The sequence below is a fragment of the Gorilla gorilla genome, chromosome 6, assembly GCF_029281585.2.
Source record: "Gorilla gorilla gorilla isolate KB3781 chromosome 6, NHGRI_mGorGor1-v2.1_pri, whole genome shotgun sequence".
In the NCBI taxonomy this organism is placed as follows: Eukaryota; Metazoa; Chordata; class Mammalia; order Primates; family Hominidae; genus Gorilla; species Gorilla gorilla.
The window spans coordinates 144058504-144080921 of record NC_073230.2 but is presented as its reverse complement, the minus strand read 5'-3'; the positions used below and the strand labels follow the sequence as shown (position 1 = coordinate 144080921).

Sequence of the window (22418 nt, the reverse complement as noted above, 5' to 3'; positions counted from 1 at the left end):
GTTGGCCTGCCTTGCTAGATTGGGGAAGTTCTCCTGGATAATATCCTGCAGAGTGTTTTCCAACTTGGTTCCATTCTCCCTGTCACTTTCAGGTACACCAATCAGATGTAGATTTAGTCTTTTCACATAGTCCCATATTTCTTGGAGGTTTTATTTGTTTCTTTTTACTCCTTTTTCTCTAAACTTCTCTTCTCGCTTCATTTCATTCATTTGATCTTCACTCACTGATACCTTTTCTTCCACTTGATCGAATCGGCTACTGAAGCTTGTGCATGCGTCACGTAGTTCTCATGCCATGGTTTTCAGCTTCATCAGGTCATTCAAGGTCTTCTCTGTGCTGTTTATTGTAGTTAGCCATTTGTCTAATCTTTTTTCAAGGTTTTCAGCTTCTTTGCGATGGGTTTGAACATCCTCCTTTAGCTCAGGGAAGTTTGTTATTACCAATCTTCTCAAGACTACTTCTGTCAACTAGTCAGAGTCATTCTCCATCCAGCTTTGTTCTGCTGCTGGAGAGGAGCTGCATTCCTTTGGAGGAGAAGAGCCACTCTGATTTTTACAATTTTCAGCTTTTCTGCTCTGGTTTCTCCCCATCTTTGTGGTTTTATCTACCTTTGGTCTTTGATGATGGTGACCTACAGATGGGGCTTTGGTGTGGATGTCCTTTTTGTTGATGTTGACGCTATTAGTTTCTGTTTGTTTGTTTTCCTTCTAACAGTCAGAACCTTCAGCTTCAGGTCTGTTGGAGTTTGCTGGAGGTCCACTCCAGACCCTGTTTGCCTGGGTATCACCAGCAGAGGCTGCAGAACAGCAAATATTGCAGAACAGCAAATGTTGCTGCTTGATCCTTCCTCTGGAAGCTTTGTCTCAGGGGGGCACCCAGCTGTATGAGGTGTCAGTCAGCCCCTACTGGGAAGTGTCTCCCAGTTAGGCTACTCGAGGGTCAGGGACCCACTTGAGGAGGCAGTCTGTCCGTTTTCAGATCTCAAACTCCTTGCTGGGAGAACCACTACTCTCTTCAAAGCTGTCAGACAGGGACGTTTAAGTCTTCAGAAGTTTCTGCTGCCTTTTGTTCAGCTCTTCCCTGCCCTCAGAGGTGGAGTCCACAGAGCCAGGCAGGCCTCCTTGAGCTGCAGTGGGCTTCACCCAGTTCGAGCTTCCTGGCTGCTTTGTTTACCTACTCAAGCCTCAGCAATGGCGGATGCCCCTTCCCCAGCCTCGCTGCCACCTTGCAGTTCAAACTCAGACTGCTGTACTAGCAGTGAGCAAGGCTTTGTGGGCGTGGGACCCTCCAAGCCATGTGTGGGATATAATCTCCTGGTGTGCTGTTTGCTAAGACCATTGGAAAAGCACAGTATTAGGGTGGGAGTGTCCTGATTTTCCAGGTACCATCTGTCATGGCTTCCCTTGGCTAGGAAAGGGAATTCCCCGACCCTTGTGCTTCCTGGGTGAGGCAATGCCCCGCCCTGCTTTGGCTCACACTCCATGGGCTGCACCCACTGTACAACAAGTCCCAGTGAGATGAAGCCGGTACCTCAGTTGGAAATGCAGAAATCACCCATTTTCTGCATCTCTCATGCTGGGAGCTATAGACTGGAGCTGTTCCTATTCGGCCATCCAAGAAGTTCATTTTAAACCTCAATTTTAAAGTCTATTTAAAGCCCTCCCCTCTTCACCCCCTGTAACTGAGGGTCCCAGGGATTTGGGGTTTTGGGGTATACACTGTGAAAAAGTACCCACTGATAACTGTTGCACTTTGAGTTCTTGTTATTTCAGAAAAGTTCCAAGAGAAAGCCTAGCCCTGGCAAAACAAAAACAGGTTGGATACAGAGATTCCTAAGTTGGAGATGACCTTTGGCAAACTCTCTTCATTACCATACTAAAAACTCTGCCCAGGGAGGAGCTCATTTGCTATTTTCTATACACACAGCATATGAAGAAATGTGGTCAACGACTGTGCCTGCGCTGCCTTGACTCCATCTCTACATACAGTGACTCGGCTAACCAGCCTGTTAAAAGCCCCGTTTTCACCTTTGTTTGGGGAGATACTTTGGGGAACTATCCCCAGTGTCCTCCTTGCTTGTTGCAGGTAATCTCCTTGCTCAGTCCTCCTTGGCTGTGGTCATTGGACCATTGCCTCCCCAAGTAATAAAATCCCCCTGTTCAATCCTCCTTGGTTGTGTTCATTGGACTATCACTCCCTGTATTAGTCTGTTCTCATGCTGCTGATAAAGACATACCTGAGACTGGGTAATTTATAAAGGAAGGAGGTTTAATTGACTCACAGTTCCACATGACTGGGGAGGCCTCACAATCATGGCAGAAGACGAATGAGGAGCAAAGTCACATCTTACATGGTGGCAGGGAGGAGAGCTTGTACAGGGGATCTCCTATTTATAAAACCATCAGATCTCGCGAGACTTACTACCACAAGAACAGTATGGGGGAAGCCGCCCCCAAGATTCAATTATCTCCACCTGGCCCCGCCTCTGACACGTTGGAATTATTACAATTCAAGGTGAGATTTGGGTGGGGACACAGCCAAACCCTATCACCCCCCCAAGTAATAAAATCCTCTTGTTCAGTCCTCCTTGGTTGTGTTCATTGGACTGTCACCCACCAAAAATTGAACCTACCCCCTGTGTGGGTAATACCCCCAGAGCACCTGAGAGCTATCCATAGCTATGGTGGCTTGGAAAATGTTAAGGAGGTTGGTGTTTTGCTGCTTACATTCATCTCCTCTTCTTTCTAGGTTCTAGTTCCTTGCTGTGTTAGGCTGGGGATGACTGGGGAACAAAAGGGGTCTCTTTAAGGGTCTCCTTAACTGGGCCAAGTTATAGTCTACATGGTTGGTCTCAAGTGCTGTTCTTGCTCTGTCTGTGGACTTCAAGAAGAGAGTAGAGACACCCACCTGCCCCGTCAACAAGGGGCTCTCTTCAAGGCGCACTCCTAGGCAATAATCTCTTGTGACAGGGTTAAGCACATGGGCTCAGGAGCCAACTGCCTATGGTCAAATATTCTGCCAGTTAGCCATATGACTGTGGGCAAGTTTCTAAATTCTCTTTGATTCAATTTATTTACCTGTCAAGGGGGGCAATACAGTAGTACCTGTCTTGTAGGGTTGTGAGGATTGGGTGAGTAACATGTAAGTTCTAAGCACTTACATGTTACATCAGGGAGCAGGTTGGAGCCATCATTCTCCTCAAGGCATGGGGAAGTCATTTTTAAAATGTGGTCTGTGAGACCCTAGTTGAGAAACCCTCGTGAACTTGACAACTAATTTCCATAATTTGAAAAAAACTCAAAGCACCCATGTTACTAATGTTGGCAGGTGTGATGGTTAATACTGAACGTCAACTTGATTGGATTGAAGGATACAAACTATTGATCCTGGGTGTATCTGTGAGGGTGTTGCTAAAAGAGATTAGCATTTGAGTGATTAGTCTAGGAAAGGCTGACCCACCCTTAATCTGGGTGGGGTCAATCTAATCAGCAGCCAGCATGGGGAAATATAAGCAGGCAGAAAAATGTGAAAAGAGAGACTGGCCTAGCCTCCCAGCCTACATCTTTCTTCTGTGCTGGATGCTTCCTGCTCTCAAGCATCGGACTCCAAGTTCTTCAGTTTTGGAACTCAGACTGGCTCTCCTTGCTCCTCAGCCTGCAGATGGACTATTGTGGGACCTTGTGATTGTGTGAGTGAATACGTAATAAACTCCCCTTTATAGATTTTATATAAACTATTCCATTAGTCTGTTTCTCTAGATAACCCTGACTAATACAACAGGAACTGACATATACAAGATAGCATTTTATTATTCTAATAAAAGTAGGTTAGAATGAAAGAGTGCTAGGTAAGGTTGAAAACTGGTTAAGAAACTAATCTTGTGTTCTGTAAGATTGCGGTATTTTTGCATAATTTTTAGTATATTCGATAAGAGAAGATTGAATTATGGTTCCTTATTCAGGTAGAAATGACCCATTGGGCCTTCTAAAATCTATTTTAATGAAACATTTTTTGGAAATCCTATTTCAAGATAGTAAAAGCCATCACGACTAAGAGCATGTCATGGCAAAATATATTAAATCTGCATTAGAGGCCAGGCATGATGGCTCATGCCTGTAATCCCAACACTTTGGGAGGCCGAGGCGGGCAGATCACTTGAGGTCAGGAGTTCAAGACCAGCTTGGCCAACATGGTGAAACCCCATCTCTACTAAAAATACAAAATTTAGCTGGGTGTGGTGGCACGCACCTGTAGTCCAAGCTACTCGGGAGCCTGAGGCAGGAGAAACACTTGAACCTGGGAGGCGGAGGTTGCAGTGCAGGGAGCTGAGATGGCGCCACTGCACTCCAGCCTGGGCAACAGAGCAAGGCTCCATCTCAACAACAACAACAACCAGCATTAGAGTGACGTAAGGAACCAATGTTCTTTATGGAGCTGAGATGCAGGGCTGAGTTAACACACAAACTCTAAATTTAGTAACATAAAATGTCACAAAACTCACCTCTTATAACTCTAGAAACTTTACGGAAATTCACAGCAGCACATCTAGCAAAGTTTATAAACTGAGTTGCTCATGAAATCATCTTATTGCTTACGAAGCACGGGTATGTGTAGTGGTACTGGGTACACTTCTGGGGATACAAAAAACGATAAGGCAAATATTTTTCTTCTTTGATTACCCCATGCTCATGTACGCTCTCTTCCCTCTAAATGTTGACAACTATATACTACATAATTCTTTGACAATCATGTGCTAGAGCCTTGTTGATACTTTATCTCTTAAATTCTTGAATTGTTACTCAGTATTTCATAACTTTTCTCATCTTTACCATTGATCATTTATTTCTTTGCTAGAATACTAGAATTGTTCAACACAGTGGAGCTAGGTGGCAATCTGTGTGAAGACCAGATAACTTTAAATTCACCTTACTTTTAGGAGGCAGCTCTCTGAAGACCCAACCAAAGCTAGAAGTAGTTTACCTAGCCCTCATTCTTGGCAGTTAGCAGATTCTGACTTTTTTTCCTCTAGCCCAATTGTATCTCCAAAGGTCTAGCTCAGTCTCTTAGCTGCCACTTGTAGATCAGCATATGCTCTGAAGCAGAAGCAGTCCAACATGAACAAGAAAGAAAAAGTAATATAGTACAGGTGGCACATAGCTAGGATACTATTAAATACAAAAATATCAGTAATTACATTAAGTATGAAAGGACTAAATATTCCCGTTGAAACTCAAAGGTCATCAGATTGGATTAAAACCCAAACCATGTGATTATTGTTAAAGACACATATATAAGACTAAAGGATATATAAAAGTTGAAATTTAAGGGGTGGAAAAAATAATATGATGCAAGCCCTAGTCAAAAGAAAGACACTGTGGTAATTTTAGAATAGAAAAAAATAACTTGGAGGCAAAAGTCTTTGCACAAATAGATGGTCACTTCATAGTGATCTTTAGCTAAAGATCTAGAATCATGATGTCTTCCTAGTGAATTGAATATTTCACCTAAAAAATAACCTTAAAATATGGAAGGCAAAATTAACAGAATTACAAGGAGAAATAGACAAATCCATAATCATAGTGGGAGATTTTTCACTTTCCTTTCTCAGTAACAGATAAGGAAAAAATCAGTAGGATATAGAATATTAGGATGACATGATTAATAGACTTGACACAAATAGACACTGTACTAAAATCAAAACCTTGTTATCTGCTAACGCCAATGGAAGAACACAAATTTAGGATTGAGATCTTTTTTTCTTATCCATTCTTCCACTTGGAGCATACATGCAAGCAAAGGTAGGAAAAAACCTTTAATACAGACCTGTTTTGACATCACAGAAGACACTAGTATGTTTTCAAGCTCATATCCTGAATATACATATTGTAAAATTAATTTCCGTTCACCCCAATCTTATCAGTTTGGTGTTGGTATTACAGATTGTATTCTTTCCATTGCTTAATTTTGAAAATTGATTTTGATAACAACTATATTACTGTCTATACTTATCACCCTTCTTGTTAGGACACAGAAATAAAAATACTAATTTTTTTATAGTAACTTAGTTCATTGTGTCAATTTTGTAGGCAGGGTTGAGGGAACTGTTCAGGAGCTTCGAACCCACAGTTTAAAACCTTTATGAGAACTTCAGATTTCAGACCAATTAGTGCTACATAAATATGCAAAATTACCATGAAAAAATAACTTTGGATTCACATGTAATCACGAGCGCCTTGTAAGTAGTAAGTATTCTACAAATGAATGGTATATATTAAATGGGTCTTTCTATATAAGAGACACTACCTTTGAGAAAACAGTACTGCCCATCTTAGGAGCCAGAAGGGCTGGTATGTGACAACACTGGCAATGAGAAGGAGGATGGAGGGACAATCGATAGTTACTTTTTTTTTGAGACAGGGTCTTGCTTTGTCACCTAGGCTGGAGTGCAGTGGTGCTATCAGGGCTCACTGCAGCCTCGACCTCCTGGGCTCAAGCGATCCTCCTGCCTCAGGCTCCCAAGTATCTGGGACTACAGGCATATGCCACCATGCCTGGCTTTTTAATTTTTTTTGTACAGAAAGGGGTCTTGCTATGTTGCCCAGGCTGGTCTTGAACTCCTGGGCTCAAGCAATCCTCCTGCTTCCCAATGTGCTGGGATTAGAGGCGTGAGCCACTGTGCCTGGACGATAGTTTCTTTTAGGAAGGATTTGCAAAATCCCTCTTCAACCTTTTCCATACATGTTTGGTCAGTTGTCAACATAAGATCAATTTTCTATATTTTATTAGGTAATTTAAAAATATGAAAACGCTTTTCTTCTTTAAAGAGTGAAACCAAGACTCAACCTGAAATACAGGTTTTACTGTGCCATAATCTTTATTATAATAGACATACCTCTCACTATCAATATTGTACATAAAAATAAGTGAGAAAAAGACATTTTGCAGGAAGGAATTCCATTTATTGTGGATGCATTTTCACAATATATGTTTATTGGAGCGATCCATTATCAGTGAAAAATATCAAGTGTTTATAAAATTTTTAGGAATGGCAGATTCACAGAACATGCTAGTCTGCTTGCAGTTTTACCTCGTAAAGATAACAGAGAATTATAGTCAAACCAGTAAACAAGGAATTTACTTTTCAAAAGATTAAATCCAAACTGAACAAAATTCTACCCTAAAACTTACTCCATCCAAATATTGGAATAAAAGTCAGCAGTGATACATTCTCTTCTGAACTTTAGATTTTCTAGAAAAATATGTAATAGTGATCAGGAGGAGCTCTTGTTCAAAAGTACAACAAAGCAATGTTACCTCACCATAGGCCTTAATTCAAACTTTGATCCATTTCACTCCAATGACGGGAGTCAATGCTACCTGGGACACTTGTATTTGTAAATTCTGATGTAGCTTATTGTAGACTTGTGCCTACTTTGTCATGAGGGTTTGACTTCTGCATTCTTCGTGGCTTTCCTTCCTTTGGCTTAGGTTTGCTAAAGCTAGAAGATTCAATTGCTCTTTACAGACTTATGAGGAAGATAGACTTTGTAACGCAGATGTCACTTCTCATGCCAGCCCTGCCCTGGTTAGCTCTTCTGGAGGAATACTGCAGATAAGAAAATAGTTATTTGGGAGGCTCCCTCAGTGTGGTAGGAATTGAGACTAACACAATTTTGGTTAAGTCCACTGAGGTATGAGTTTATAGAACTCTACTGTATGTATCCAGCTATACTAGAACATTTTGCCAAGACACTGGAGGACTCTTTCATTATCTACTGTGAAGAATAAAGACTTAGAGGCTATATAATAAGATCTGGATTGTGTGTGTAAAAATCATGAGTTAAAAAAGACTTGGGGGAGAAAGTAAAACTAGTAGAAGTTACATATAATTTTGAAATTTCACCACATTGTCAACTTACTACAAGTATCAATGACAAAAGTAGAAAAGTTTGAAGAAATGCTTCAGAGTATATAAAGATCAAAGTACTGTCATGACTCCTGAACACTGGATTTTGCTCACTTTACTTCTCTGCTTCCAGACATTTAGCCAAAGGTAGTCTTTGTTGAGACTCATACATGGAATTTCTATCTGTACAATATTGGCACTAAATTTCTTGTCTTTCAATTTTAGAAAAGGAAGAGACCTTATGACCTATTGTGAACTTCATTGTTTCTAATAAGTAGGCTTTGAGCTTGGTCGAGATGATAGCATTAATAAAATTCACACTGGACTTCAAGAATGCATTTAATTATAAACTAAATACTATGTCTTTTAGAAAATTTCAACTCCTTGTGACACTTCTAATCTCTCTTCTTTTCAATACTTTCTTCTTATAGGTCATCAGGCATTGAAAACATATTGATACCTATCTGCCATGTTTCTATTGGCAAATATGAAATATTAATATAGTGTGATTTTTTAATTTTTCAAAAGCTGTGATATTGGCTAGTTACAATGACATACTACTAAATATAATAGTCTACCACATAAAAAAGCATTCTACCATTAGTGTGTTTGTATATGTGTATGCACATACGTACATAATTGAGTTATCTAAAATGTGGTTCAGGCTACTATCACTACTAAAGAAATCCACAAAACAACCAACCTAAAAAATCAGTACCACTGTCAGCTAACATAATAATGTAATTTAGATATGAATCATCAGCATGAAAAAAAGTAATACCTTAACAGTACATTTCTTTTTTTTTTTTAAAGACAACCATTATTGCAGTATTTCAAATCTGAAATGGGTTACTTTCAAAAAGTGTTACAATTGCCTACTAAGATAATTTCTTCCATGCTTTATTATAAAGTGCAGAAACAACATGACTTCTGTATTTAAAAAAACAAAAACTATGGTTCATTTTTCTAGATACTGCACACATTCCGCAGGCAATTTTAAACTTGGATCTTCTGTTGACTTCAGATGTGGTTGGTATCACTGCTCAGATACAGAGTTACGATGATCAGTAGAAAAGTCTCTATTTCACAGCATGGGTTTCTTTAGAAACAGGCTCCTGTGCAAAGGCAGTACTTTTACCATGAACATCTCTAGACTGTGATTATTAAATATAGTGATAATATACATGGGTTTACTGGGATATTGAAAAATAAAAGAAAATGAACCCAATTTAGTAAATCAACATAAATACAAAACAGAGCAAATTAGCCCTCTACAACTGAGCTCGTCCCGCGTCTTGAGCTTGGGTTCTTTCTGGAACTGTCTCAAACCTGCCAAGAGAAGAGAACTTGAAATTGACAGCCTGTCGTGTGAAACTGACAGCCTGCAGTGTTTCAGGCAGATGGTTTTTATAGTCAGAAGAAAAATGAATAATAGTATGGCAGGAATAAATATTTATGAAAGGGAGGATTATTATCGGCATTCCACTCAAATATGATCTTTTACTTTTTATTTTTTTGAGATGGAATCTTGCTCTGTCACCCAGGCTGGAGTGCAGTGGTGTGATCTCAGCTCACTGCAACCTCTGCCTCTCAGATTCAAGTGATTCTCCCATCTCAGCCTCCTGAGTAGCTGAGGATTACGGGCATACACCACCACGCCCGGCTAATTTTTGTATTTTTGGCAGAGACGGGGTTTCCCCATATGTTGGCCAGGCTGATCTCAAACTCCTGACCTCCAGTGATCTGCCTGCCTCGGCCTCCCAAAGTGTCGGAATTACAGGTGTGAGCCACTGCGCCCGGCTGGATCTTCTTTTATTTTATCCTTCCTTTTGCTGATTTTTTTCACTTCCCTCTTCTTGTCTTTCTCCTTGATGTTCTCTTTTCCTGTCTTAACTTTTGGCCTTGCTTATAGCATTTAGAGTCAAGTAAGTTGCTTTGTTTTTTTCATTTTTAAGCTCCACTGTAAGAGCCAAAAATCTACAGTGTGTATTACAGAACAGGCACATGTGACTGAATAGCTCAGTGAGGGCCACATCAATGTATTATGGTGAAGGAGGATGTTTATCTTTAGTTTTCTGCCATTTTTAATCTAGCAATCTCTATTTTCTCTCTCCTATTCTTACACCCCTACCCCACGAGACTTATCTGACCTATAGTCCTATTCTTATACCATTCTCTCCCCCTCAGCTAGTTGCTAAAAATTTTTGCCAAGCTATTAAGAAATCTTAAAGTGTTGTGAATTCCAATTTTCAAGGGTGTTCATTGTATTCATTTCTAAGGAATGACTGAGTAACAAGAAATGAGTTTGACAGTTTGGAGCAAAAGAGGTACCTAATCTGCTACCTCATAAACTCAGTTCTGGGTCTGGTGGTTATATTATTACTACTGTAGAAAGAGGTTAGTGGCACATGAAAACTCACACTGTCACCCTCCTACCTTGTACTGCCCTGGTGCTACATAACTCCAGGGAATACCATTCATGTTTGTATGTGAGTGGTATTCTCTGAGTCTGACCATTCCACATCATCTTTGTTCCACTTTCCAGAGCTCTGGCTAGGAGGAATGTTATCCAGAGAGACTCCGTTATACTGGTGATGATGGTCTATGGCCAGCTGACATCTCCTTTTCAGACAGGAACCTATATAAACACTGGGACTGCCATTCTGAGAGGTCAGATACCTCTCAGAGGTCTGAGAGGAGAGCCTTCTGCTGTCAACGTTCCTCCCACAGTGGTGTGTGGAGAATGTCTTCCTGGGAACCATTCCATGGGTTTGGGCTATTTACATTGCATGGCTGACAAACCTGCAATGCGCTAATAGCATAGGCTAGAGAGGTCATAAAAGCTTAGGTCAACAAGCTCATTCTTTGTTTAAAAAATAACAAAGTTCTTTTCTCCCCTGCCACCGAGAGAAAATTATACAAGGAATTGAACAACTATACATTTTCTCCTGAATATGCATCCTAAAAGAAAGTACCATGTATAATGGTTAAAAATGCAGGCTCGGATCAGGTGCTGGAGTATCAATGCAGGCTATGCTACTTATTCACTGTGTGACTTTGGGAAAGTTACTTCATCTCTCAATGCCTCATTTTTCTCAGCTGCAAAATGAGAATGATACACTACTTACCTCACATGGTGACTGGAGGATCAAATGAAATAATGGAGGGTAAGAAGGTAGAATAGTGTCTGGCATATAGTGGGGTGCTCAATTGTAGCACTAGTAGTTTGCAATGTGATAATTACCAGCAGGTACTTTTCATATGTTTAGCAATGGCTTAGAAAGGCTAGTGGATTTTAATGGAATAAAAGCGCAATACGTAGCTAATAGTGAAGGTGGGGTAATATGTTTAGGTAGCTGCACCAGAACTAAGAGCATGAGAAAGTGGGAAAGGGAAGGTAATTCTCTCACTGCAGTGAATTGTAGTGATTCTCTAGTTGCCTTTAATGTGCTCTTTAGTCCTGAGTTTGCTTACGAAGTGCTTCTGTTTAAATCAACCCATAAGCAGCCTGTTCTAACCTTGCTTATTGTTGGTCTCCAGTTTCTCCCTTTTTAATTTTCTTTTTATTGAAGGAGAACATGAGGTCTATTACTTGAAATGGGGAAAGGCTACAGTTGGGAGTTGAATGAGCTCATTGTACCACAAAGGGTCCCTTTTGCAGTGTAAGCATCATTTAGATGTTCTTCAGAGCCTCCTTTCTGAAGAATGACCATATCCTTTGACCAGGAGACTAAAGGTAAGAGGAACCCAATCATTCTTAATCATTCATTTTCATAGGGTGGTAAATGGTTGCCTTACTTTTGAATATTTTTTTTTTTTTTTTTTTGCCATAGCAACCCTGAGTCTTAGGCTGCTGGCAGTGGCAATATAATCTAGAATGGTTCCAGAAAGCAGTTTTGGCAACACTCAGGGAGACAGATGTTTTCCCCAAGTGATTTTTAAATGACTGTGGCACTAAGCTGGGACCTTGTAAGGAAACGTAGACCATGGTATCCCATATGGCCTTCTGCTGCCAACGTTCCTACCATTGTGGTGTATTGAGAATGTCCTACTGAGAACCATTCCATGGATTTGGGCCGTTTATGTTGTATGACTGACAAACTTGCAATGCACTTTTCCTTTCACTGTGTTATGTACTGGTCTTTTAGACACTGATGGGTGTGCAGGCAAAGATCTGTAGGTCAGTGATGTTTCTCATCTGACTCCAGGACATTATACTACACCATACATCAGGAAAACAAACCTCTGAAATACTAGTCTTCCCAATAGATTACCTTAGTGGGGGAAGTGACCTTATCCACAGATTGCTTTTCCCAGAGGTTCCGCTTGCTGGATACGTCTCCTGGTCTCAAGTCCTAATAAAAAGGAAGCAGAAAAACATCGATAGGTGGCCATTTATATTTTCTAGCCAGCTCTAAATAAATGGCCACATCTATTGTTTATTTGAATCAATTTGTTGTTTAATACACTTTACCCCAGTGATCTGAAATGGAATTGAAAGGACCATCAGCTGTTGTTTGATTTTTTTATTTTTTTATTTTTTTTGAGACAGAGTCTCACTCTGTAGCCCAGGCTGGAGTGTAGTGGCATGATCTTGCTCACTGCAACCTCCATCTACTGATTTCAAGTGATTCTCCTGTCTCAGCCTCTCGAGTAGCTAGGATTACAGGCGTGTGCCACCATGCCTGGCTAATTTTTTTGTATGTGTAGTAGAGATGGGGTTAGCTGTTGTTTGATTTTATATAGACCGTGACATGTCTTATGATATGAGAATGGGCTGGAACTATAGCCTCTGGGTCCTTGCCCTTTCCTAAGGACTTGATGTTTATTGATCAGTGAAAGTGAAACAGGAGCATGTTTAAAATAATGTAGCCTCATTTTAAATTTCTGCACTCTTACAAGTCAATAGATCATGGGTAATTTAAAAATAATTAATTTGGGGTTTGATAAGCATTTCCTGTCTCACAGATGGACTCAATTTGTACTCACCTCTTTTCCCCCAGCCCTTACTACTTTAGTGCACACCAGCCTGACTGCCAACTGCCCACACAGCGCTTCTCTGCCTAGGGACTTTCTCTGGGTACAGATGCCTGATTTGCCTGCCCAGGGGCAGGCTGGAAAGTTGAGAGAGTTATTATAACATCCCCAGGAGCAGTCCTCAATGGCTGACTGGTGAATGTTGGTGCAATATTATTTTCAGGCTCACTCTCGCCTCAGCTTGGGTAACTCTGAAGTATGTGTTCTTTGGTGGCTTCCAGGATTTCCTCCATGGGATGAAAGTTTAACAGTCCATGTGGGGACTTGCTTAATAACACCTTCTGTGAGGACTGCCTTCTTCTCCCAACCTCAGCCCCTGTAGGGTTTTCTTCACCTCCACGTAAACAACTTGCTCTGGAATCACTATCTTGGGATCCATTGCCGGGCAGCCCAAACAAAGTCACTTTTCTTTCTTCTTTTTCTGTTTTGAGACAGAGTCTTGCTCTGTCGCCCAGGCTGGAGTGCAGTGGCGCAATCTCGGCTCACTGCAACCTCCGACTCCCGGGTTCAAGCGATTCTCCTGCCTCAGCCTCCCAAGTAGCTGAGATTACAGGCACAAGCCACCACACTCAGCTAATTTTTGTATTTTTAGTAGAGATGGGGTTTCACCATGTTAGCCAGGATGGTCTCGATCTCCTGACCTCATGATCTGCCCGCCTCAGCCTCTCAAAGTGCTGGGATTACAGGCATGAGCCACCACGCCCAGCCACAAAGTCCCTTTTCTAGCAGCACTTTCCTCACCCTAAAATCATTATGTGTCTCCCGAGGGGCAAGTGGGTAATTCAGAAGTGGATCAGTAGAACCTAGCAAATATAAACATTCATCACAAATTGAACCCATGCGAGAAGTTGACAGTTGATGACATGTGTAAGAACATGTGGAAATCTTGGGATGGAAACACTAAAATATGATCGATAACAGTTATATAGCTTAGAGTCTTTATTTACTACCTCCTAATTAATTTCATTTGGATAAGGATCCAAATTTCTGTTTCAATTTACTTTTCTTCCAGCATTTGCTTATATTAGTACTTGGCAAAAGGTAGTTTGTAGAAAATAAATGTGTTTTACTGAAATAGTAATGCTTATCTTGGCAAACCCTTTTCTCAGGAGGAAGGCAAAGCTAACAGCAATTGCATTTACCCGTGGACACTGATCTAAATGGACATATTTCTGATAGATAGTATTGAGATTGTAACACTGAAAATGCACAGTTAAATGATACCTGTGAAACATTTCAGATTTGCCTAAACTTTACTGAGTTTCTGGATTTCCTCTGTGGCATGAATTCCTGATATTCTATTAGAGAGTTACACCTATTTAACTTGGAGCCATTAAGCAACAAATCAGATTATTTTTGTAGAATTCCACTACATTTGCCAGCGTAGGTGGAAGCTGCCAAACTGTCTGGAAGACTGTTTTAAAATTTTGCAAACTATAATTAGGAACATGCTGAGGGAAGTTCTGGAAAGCAGCTATTATCGCTTTGTTTATTTGATTCATATGAGACAAATATTTTTCCTTCTCATGCATGTTCTTCTACCTAAGAAAATGGATTGCACTTCCCATAAATCCTGCCGATGAATCTTTCAAGATCACTTAAAGAGTTTAAACAGTCCTTGTAAGAAAATATTAACATCCGAGTTATAAGTTGGCATTTTAAATCAAAGGGGAAATATAAATGGAATTACCTGACCAGACTACATTTTAGAGAAAGACCCACTCCGGAAGAAGAGGGAGAAATGAAGGCAGGAGAAGCAGGTTTCCAATCAACCAGAGACCAAAGAGTGAGGAACAGAAGGTCAGCTGAGAAAGACATTGTTGGTTTTTTTTTTTTTTAAACAAAAAGAAAGACAAATTAGCTTTTTAATTGCTGTGTAACATGTAGTTTAGACACAAAGAATAGACAAACCAGCTCAAACAGACATACTCAGAATTGAATTGCAGTTACAAAGTTACACTGAAATCCTATAAATTCTACCCACAAATAGCAAGGGACATCCCAGTAGCAATCTGGTGTATTTACAACATTGATTTCATAGAACTTTCTTCCATCTGGTTCTCATTCAGGAAGCCACACTAGTCTACAAAGTCTAATGGGAAGAAGGATCTCACTAAAATCTATACTAACTGCCATGTTCTTCTTTCCTTTTCTTCACCCTCTAGGGGGTGATCTAGCAAGTCACATACTAATTAGTAGGTAAAGCAGCCAATGATTTTGTAATTTCTCTGCAATACCTTTTTTTTTTTTTTTTTTTTTTTTAGGAGGCTGTCAATAACCCCAGAACATGGTGTAAGTTTTGTTTTGTTTTTGCTGTGGAAACCTGGATACAGTTATACCTATCATAATCATAACTGCATTTTATCTTTTTAACCTCATTAGGATGTCATACAGATGATGGTAAACTTTTAAGTTTACAAGTTAAAGTGCTGATAAAAGAATAGGGGCCAAGTTCTGGATCAAATTTTTGAGTATAATCTGCTACAAAAATGAAAGATTGCAAATATCATAAACGTGCAAAAATTAGCATCTCCTCCAAATATTTCATACTTATCAAAGGGGGAAACATAGATCTTTCTCTCCTTACTTACTATCTTGAGAGTTACTCAGTAGGTCCATCGACTGCCTTGTTTTTTTATATGTATATTTTGGGGGAGAGGGTCCTTAAATTTCATTAGGTTTTAAAGGGGTTCATAATTCAAAAAGGGTTAATAATCACTGGTCTGGAACCACAAAACTTATATACACTGCCATGGCTTTGTTTGCTTTGTTTTTGAAAATAATTTATTCCTTATGTTACCAGAGATGCTTGGAAAACTTGAGGCACTAAAGAGCACATAACTTTTGGGTCCGGTCTCTTGCCTCAACTGTGTCCTTTTATAAACCCGCATTCTTGTACCTATTGAGAGGGGGAGGAAAAGTTGCTTTTTTCAATGTATAAAGATTTTCCAATTGTAAATTGGGTTGACATTAGTGTATACCTCCTGTGAGCCTTTATGCAAAGAATCTCGGGGTGTAGATTAATTAAACGGTTCAAGGAGTTGTGCCCAAGAAGGATTTGTGAACATTTCCATTTCTTCCTTTTTAAATCGGAAAGTGACAAAATTTAATGACTTTGGAGATTATATATGGAGCCAACAAATGCAATTAAATGGCATGGAGCCAATGGATGCAATTAAATGCACAGAGGCCTAGGATTGGAAAGTTTTTCTTCTTCCTCTAGAATGTAGGATTATGACAGTGGACTCTCAGCTCCCTTGGGCACCAACAAAGCTATAAAAGCAAACTTAACAGGGAAAGCTCAGCAATATACAGTGGGGAGCTTGATACGTTTTCTTATTATAATGACAAATGCAAGCAATTGTCGTATACATTCAACAAAAAGGTGAAAAGAAATGTACTTTTTAGTAAGATAGCTGCACTTAATAAATTAAGAAAATTTTAGATTCTCAAAAACATCATTCATAACCAGTTTTTCTAGTTTCCAGTTTTATGACCTTCCTCAGGAGGTGTTGACAACACAATTAGACCAATTATTTCAACAGCTACCCAATAACTGCATTTTTGTGCCAAGTTATAAAAATGAGGCAAATTGGAACATATGGGTTCCCAATAGGCAACATACATATTCTTTTGGGAATAAGTTTAGGGGTGCTCTTGACAAAGAAGTAGCCAAAATGATGTGACCTTTCATTTTCAAATTTCTATCCAGAATTTATAGAATAGAAGCTAAACAAATAGACTAGTAAAGGATCTAAATTTGAACTGCCTCAGTATTCTAGCTGATTCCTCCTCTCAGTTAGGGTGTAGAGGTGATTATTTGGTTCCATTTTACCCTCTGAGTAACTGAGATGCAGCTTCTTAGAACTGTTGTAAATCTGAACACTTTCCTGTTTGCTATTCATCAGGGAAAGCAAAGAACAGGGGCACTGCCATTCCTAGGTAAACAGACCAACTGCTTGTTTTCTTCTGCTGGTAGAAGCTGGGAGATCAAAGAAACTCGGAAAAACCTAAAGGTACTTACAGAAGGTTTGGGAGCAGGTGACTTGTTTCCATCTGGGGTTTTAGTTAGCCATTCATTGATGCGGCTAGAAACCCCTACCTTCAAGCCAGCAGTTTCCTACAAAGGGGCAATCATCCAAAATATTAAAGAATGGAGTAAACTTTACCTGGGAAGGAATTTTCAAAGCAAATTCAAAATATCATTAAGTATGATTTCACATAACCATAAACCTTAACACTTGATATTTACAGAATATGTTATCTGGTTTTCTTTCCCTGGTAACTCACCCCACTCCAACTCCAAGGGTGGACATTTCAGCTCAGGCACTTTATTTGGAGTAAGATGGCCCGGGCTTAGTACCTCATGCAACCTCACAAACACATTTTATCTGAGCTTGCTTTTGTGGTCATTGCAAAACAAAGTACAAATTGCACCTTCTTCACTGCTTTTATTATTTACTAGTGTGACTCCTAAATCAAAATCGACATGCAAAAAAATATGCCCCTCTACACTTAAGAGACAAAAATCAGACGCTCACCTTATTTGGTGTGCCTGCTGCAGTGGGGGATGAAAACACATTCCCTTTCTCCCACATACTCTTGATGTTGCGTACACCTTCAGCAGGAACAGGAAGATCCGAGGCTGCTGGCTTTGTAGGTTTTGCGCTTTTTGTTCCCTGAAATTTGTGAGTTATTTTTAGGATTGGTGCTGGGAAGTTTGTTCTCATAAAATTATAGTGAGTTTATCTTCCTCAACATTATCATCTTAAAAATTCATTGTGTAAACACCTCCACCAAAAATGAGGGTGATAATTTCTGTTGTAAAACTGTATGCTGATGACATATGTCCCTCAAAATAAACCATCACAGCTAGATCAGAGGATCTTTCAAAAATGAAATATGCTTTTCGTTGGGACACCATTTGTTGTGAAATTGATATTCTACTTTGTTTCTTCAACAGATACTTTTTTGTTTTTTTTTGAGACAGAGTCTTGCTCTGTCACCCAGGCTGGAGTGCAGTGGCACAATCAAGGCTCACTACAGCCACGACCTCCAGGGCTCAAGTGATCCTCCCACTTCAGCTTCCCGAGTAGCTGGAACCATAGGCCTCTCTCTATTTTGTAGAGAAAAAAATGAAAAAATTAGCCAGGCATAGTCCCTATGTTGCCCAGGCTGGTTTCAAATTCCTGGGCTCAAGGGATCCTCCTGCCTCGGCCTCCCGAAGTGCTGTGACGACAGGCATGAGTCACCACACCTGGCCTCAACAATACTTCTTAAATGCCTACTGTATGAAGGGCACTTTGCTAGGCTCTGGGGATACAGTCGTGCTCAAAACAAGACAGTTGGGAGGCTGAGGCAGGAGAATCGCTTGAACCTGGAATGCAGAGGTTGCAGTGAGCCGAGATTGCACCATTGCACTCTAGCTTGGGCAACAAGAGCGAAACTCCATCTCAAAAATAAAAATAAAAAACAAAAAACAAACAAACAAAAAACAAGACAGTCAGCTGCAGTGGGCTTATATTTTAATAGAAAGGAAAGATAGTAACTAGTTATACAAGCATTTATTTCACATTGTGCTAAGTGCTATGAAAAATAATGATGTGCCATTAAGCATGGCACACAATTGGGGGGCAGTACTTAGTTTGGGGGTGCAAAGAAGGCTACTCTGAGGAAGTGACATTTAAACCCAGATTTGACAGAATACTTGAAAGAAGACTTAAATATATATATAGTTAAATATATATATATATATTTAAATACCAGTAAACCCATTCGTTACAAAAAAACCTTTTCATTAAACAATATTCATGCTGAAAGTAGAAAATAATTTATTTAAAACTCTCCTAAAATTTATCTTTATTATTGTATTTCTTAGAACTTAGAATTTCAAAGTGTAATAAAGCATCATTAATATTCTGACACTATTGGGGGCCAGGTGTGGTGGCTCACATTTGGCTTTGGGAGGCCAAGGCGGGTGGATCACTTGAGGTCAGGAATTCGAGACCTGCCTGGCCGACAGGGTGAAACTCCGTCTCTACTAAAAATACAAAAATTAGCCAAGTGTGGTGGTGGGCCCCTGTAATCCCAGCTACTCAGGAGGTTGAGGCAGAATTGCTTGACCCCAGGAGGCAGACGTTGCAGTGAGCTGAGATTGCCACTGCACTCCAGCCTGGGCAACAGAGTGAGACTCCGTCTCAAAAAAAAAAAAAAAAAAATTCTAACACTCCTGGGGCTATTGGACTTGATTATTGTCCTAAGTGTTTTTATGCTCTTCTATGTAGTCAGAATCTATTTCTGTTCAGCAGGACCATAACGCTGAGGACAATTCTCACCTCAATTGCACTGGTATACTGCTCCAGTCTGCTGTCAATCTTGGAGACTACTGCTGCTTGATGGGTCGATTTGACACCACTGCTAAAAAAGTAAACACATACATATAAAAATATGAGAGAGAATCTTCTCATACATATGCTAGCTGATTAGCTCAATTGAACCATCAAGCATATTTACCTTTTCTGCACAGACTTATTCAAAAATTCTGCTCGCTCTTCTATCTAGGAATTAAAAAGAAAATAAACCCAATTAATATTTCAAGCTTATAAACAGTGTTTCTCAGCCCAGGCCAATATCATCCCTGAACCTGTTAAACACACCAAAGAGCATATAAGGGTATTTGAGTTACTGTGCATAGCTCAGCTAGAAAGCAAAACTACATATAAGGTATTTGATAGTGAGATTTGGGGGAATGAAGGTAGGATTGATACAGGATAGAGAAAATGTGTAAAAAAAAAAAAATCAAGTTTTCAAGGCAAAATAAAGACCAGACAGAAATGGAATAAAAATGCCTCTAAAACAATATAAATCAGTGGCAAAATAATTAAAGTTTAAGACTAACATAATTGGCTGGGCGCTGAGGCTCACACCTATAATCCTAGCACTTTGAGAGGCCGAGGCAGGCAAATCACTTGAGGTCAGGAGTTCAAGACCAGCCTGGCCAACATGGTGAAACCCTATCTCTACTAAAAAGTACAAAAAGTAGCTGGGTGTGGTGACACGCGCCTGTAGCCCCAGCTACTTGGAAGGCTGAGGTGGGAGAATTGCTTGAACCTGGGAGGGAGAGATTGCAGTGAGCCAAGATTGTGCCACTGCACTCCAGCCTGGGTGACAGAGTGAGCATCTGTCTCAAAACAAACAAACAAACAAAATGCAACAACAACAAACAAATAATTTTTTCAAAAACACACACTGTTACCCTTTAGGATGTATTTACTAGAGACATACCATGCTATTCGAGTAACAAAATTTTCCTACAATGTTTTAACTATGTATTTGGTATGTAACAGGATTGAATAACTAGGAAATGTGAACTAGTCCCTTATTGCTTAACCTGATTTCCTAACTTGACAAGGGTCAATGATCAAGCTTATTGCTGAATTTAATTAGCCTTGGAACGTAAAAGACGGGATACAGGTAGAATGAGGATGGGGCACAGCTCATCTGTAATGTGGCTGAGGCTTGCCATGAAGCCCCTCTTAGCCCACGTGTGAAATGAGGAAATGAGCCCAGAGAAACAGGGGTGGACATAGAAAAAATCAGCAGTTAGTAGTCTTTGATGAATTCTCTTTTTTTTTTTTTAAAGCTAGGAACTTTTTGCACAACTGAAGCTGCTAAATCAAACATTATATTTTACCGAAACTGTAACACTTAAATTTAGATGTTAGCAATAAGCAAATATTTGTTGAATCCATGCCATACCCAACTCCAGGCTAGAAATATCCTCTACCACCCATCACCTATCAATACCATGAGCAAATACCTTCTTTGCTTATGACTGCATGTGCCAAAGCACATGCACGCTGAAAAGTTCCATTTTCTTCCCTGTTCAGGACAGTCAAGAAATCTACTGGATTTTAGTTGCCCTAGGCTAGTATGTTTGAGTGGCCCGTTGTCTCAGTGAGTCTCGGTTAATGTGAGAAATTACCGTAGACTGGGTGCCTTAAAACAACAAACATTTCTCACAGTTCCAGAGACTGGGAAGTCTAAGATTAGGTTGCCAGCATGGTGGGGTCTGGTGAGACCTCTCTTCATGGTTTGCAGATGGCCACCTTCCTGCTGTGTCCTCATATGGTGCAGAATAGAGAGGGAGCAAATAAGGTTCTGTGTCTCTTCTTACAAGGGCACTAATCCCATTAAGGGGGCCTCCACCCTCATGACCTAATTGTCTTCCAAAGATCCCACCTCCTAATACCATCATATTGCAGATTAGGATTTCAACATATGAATTTTGAGGGGATACACACAATTCTCCAAGATGTGAGGGGTTCTTTCTGACCCAGACTGGTCTGGGATTCATGAGCAATTAATAAATACCACAGAGTTTTTTTTTTTTTTGAAAACATGCTTCCTCTCTAATATCAGTTGAATAACACTTTTATAGATACTAGTAAGAGCATTTCATTCTTTCTGATGATTTCCTACAAAGACAAAAGCAAACTCTTACTTAAAAAACTTTATGCAAAAAAGAACTATAAGTAGTGCTGACTTTATGGGATATATAAAACATCTGTAAAGTAACTCTTATTTTTCTGATTTTAATTATAAACTTAGAAGTATATTTCTGTAGAAAAAATTCCCAGGTGAGTAAGGTGAAACAGTTTAGAACCATGCAATGCACTGGCACTTTTAATAAATACTACCCATCCGTCCATCCATCCATCCATCCATCCATCTATCCATCCATCTATCCTATTTTTATCCCTGCCAGCCTGTCAGCCAAATAATTAGCCAATAAATAATATATTGAGTACCTTCTATATAAAATTGAATACTAGTAAATAAAATAGTGCTATTGATCGAACTGTGTCCCCCTAAAATGCATGTGTTGAGGCCCTAACCCCCAATGTGATTGTACTTGGAAATGGGGCCTCTAAGGAAGTAATTAAGGTTAAATGAGATCATAGCGGTGGAAACCTGATCCTACAGGATTGTTATCCCTACAAGAAGAGACACCAGAGAGCTCACTTGCTCTCTTTCCACCATGTGAAGACACAGTAAGAAGGCAGCCATCTGCAAGCCATGAAGAGGGCTCTCACCAGAAACTGAATCTGCTTGCACCTTGATTTTGGACTTCCAGCCTCCAGGACTGTGAGAAATACATTTCTATTGTTTAATCCATCCAGTCTATGGTATTTTGTTATGGCAACCTAAGCAAGCTAAGATAGACAAAGTCTTTTTCTTTTTCTTTTTTTTTTTTTTGAGACAGAGTCTCACTCTGTTGCCAGGATGGAGTGCAGTGGTGGAATCTCGGCTCACTGCAATCTCCGCCTCCCGGGTTCAAGTGATTCTTCTGCCTCAGCCTCGAGTAGCTGGGACTACAGATGCGCGCCACCACGCCCAGCTAATTTTTGTATTTTTAGCAGAGATGGGATTTCACCATGTTGGCCAGGATGGCCTCGATCTCTTGACCTCGTG

General features: G+C 40.0%; 1 protein-coding gene across 23 annotated transcripts in view; it reads right to left on the bottom strand.

Annotated features, from left to right (window-relative positions):
- Positions 1-6938: 6938 nt before the first annotated feature.
- The window catches only part of CALD1 (caldesmon 1), a 225452-nt gene continuing 209972 nt past the window's right edge, over positions 6939-22418 (bottom strand). For 14 of the 23 annotated variants that reach the window (XM_055347177.2, XM_055347176.1, XM_055347166.2 and 11 more), the window contains 6 exons: positions 19458-19501; positions 19280-19361; positions 17486-17623; positions 16969-17064; positions 12182-12262; positions 6939-9236 (listed from right to left, as the gene is read on the bottom strand). In XM_055347177.2, the coding sequence (XP_055203152.1) occupies positions 9231-9236; positions 12182-12262; positions 16969-17064; positions 17486-17623; positions 19280-19361; positions 19458-19501 (447 nt within the window). In that variant the 3' untranslated portion in view covers positions 6939-9230. The remainder of the gene's footprint in view (positions 9237-12181; positions 12263-16968; positions 17065-17485; positions 17624-19279; positions 19362-19457; positions 19502-22418) is intronic. The other 9 variants (XM_055347178.2, XM_019030680.4, XM_063708778.1 and 6 more) reach the window with 1 other exon arrangement.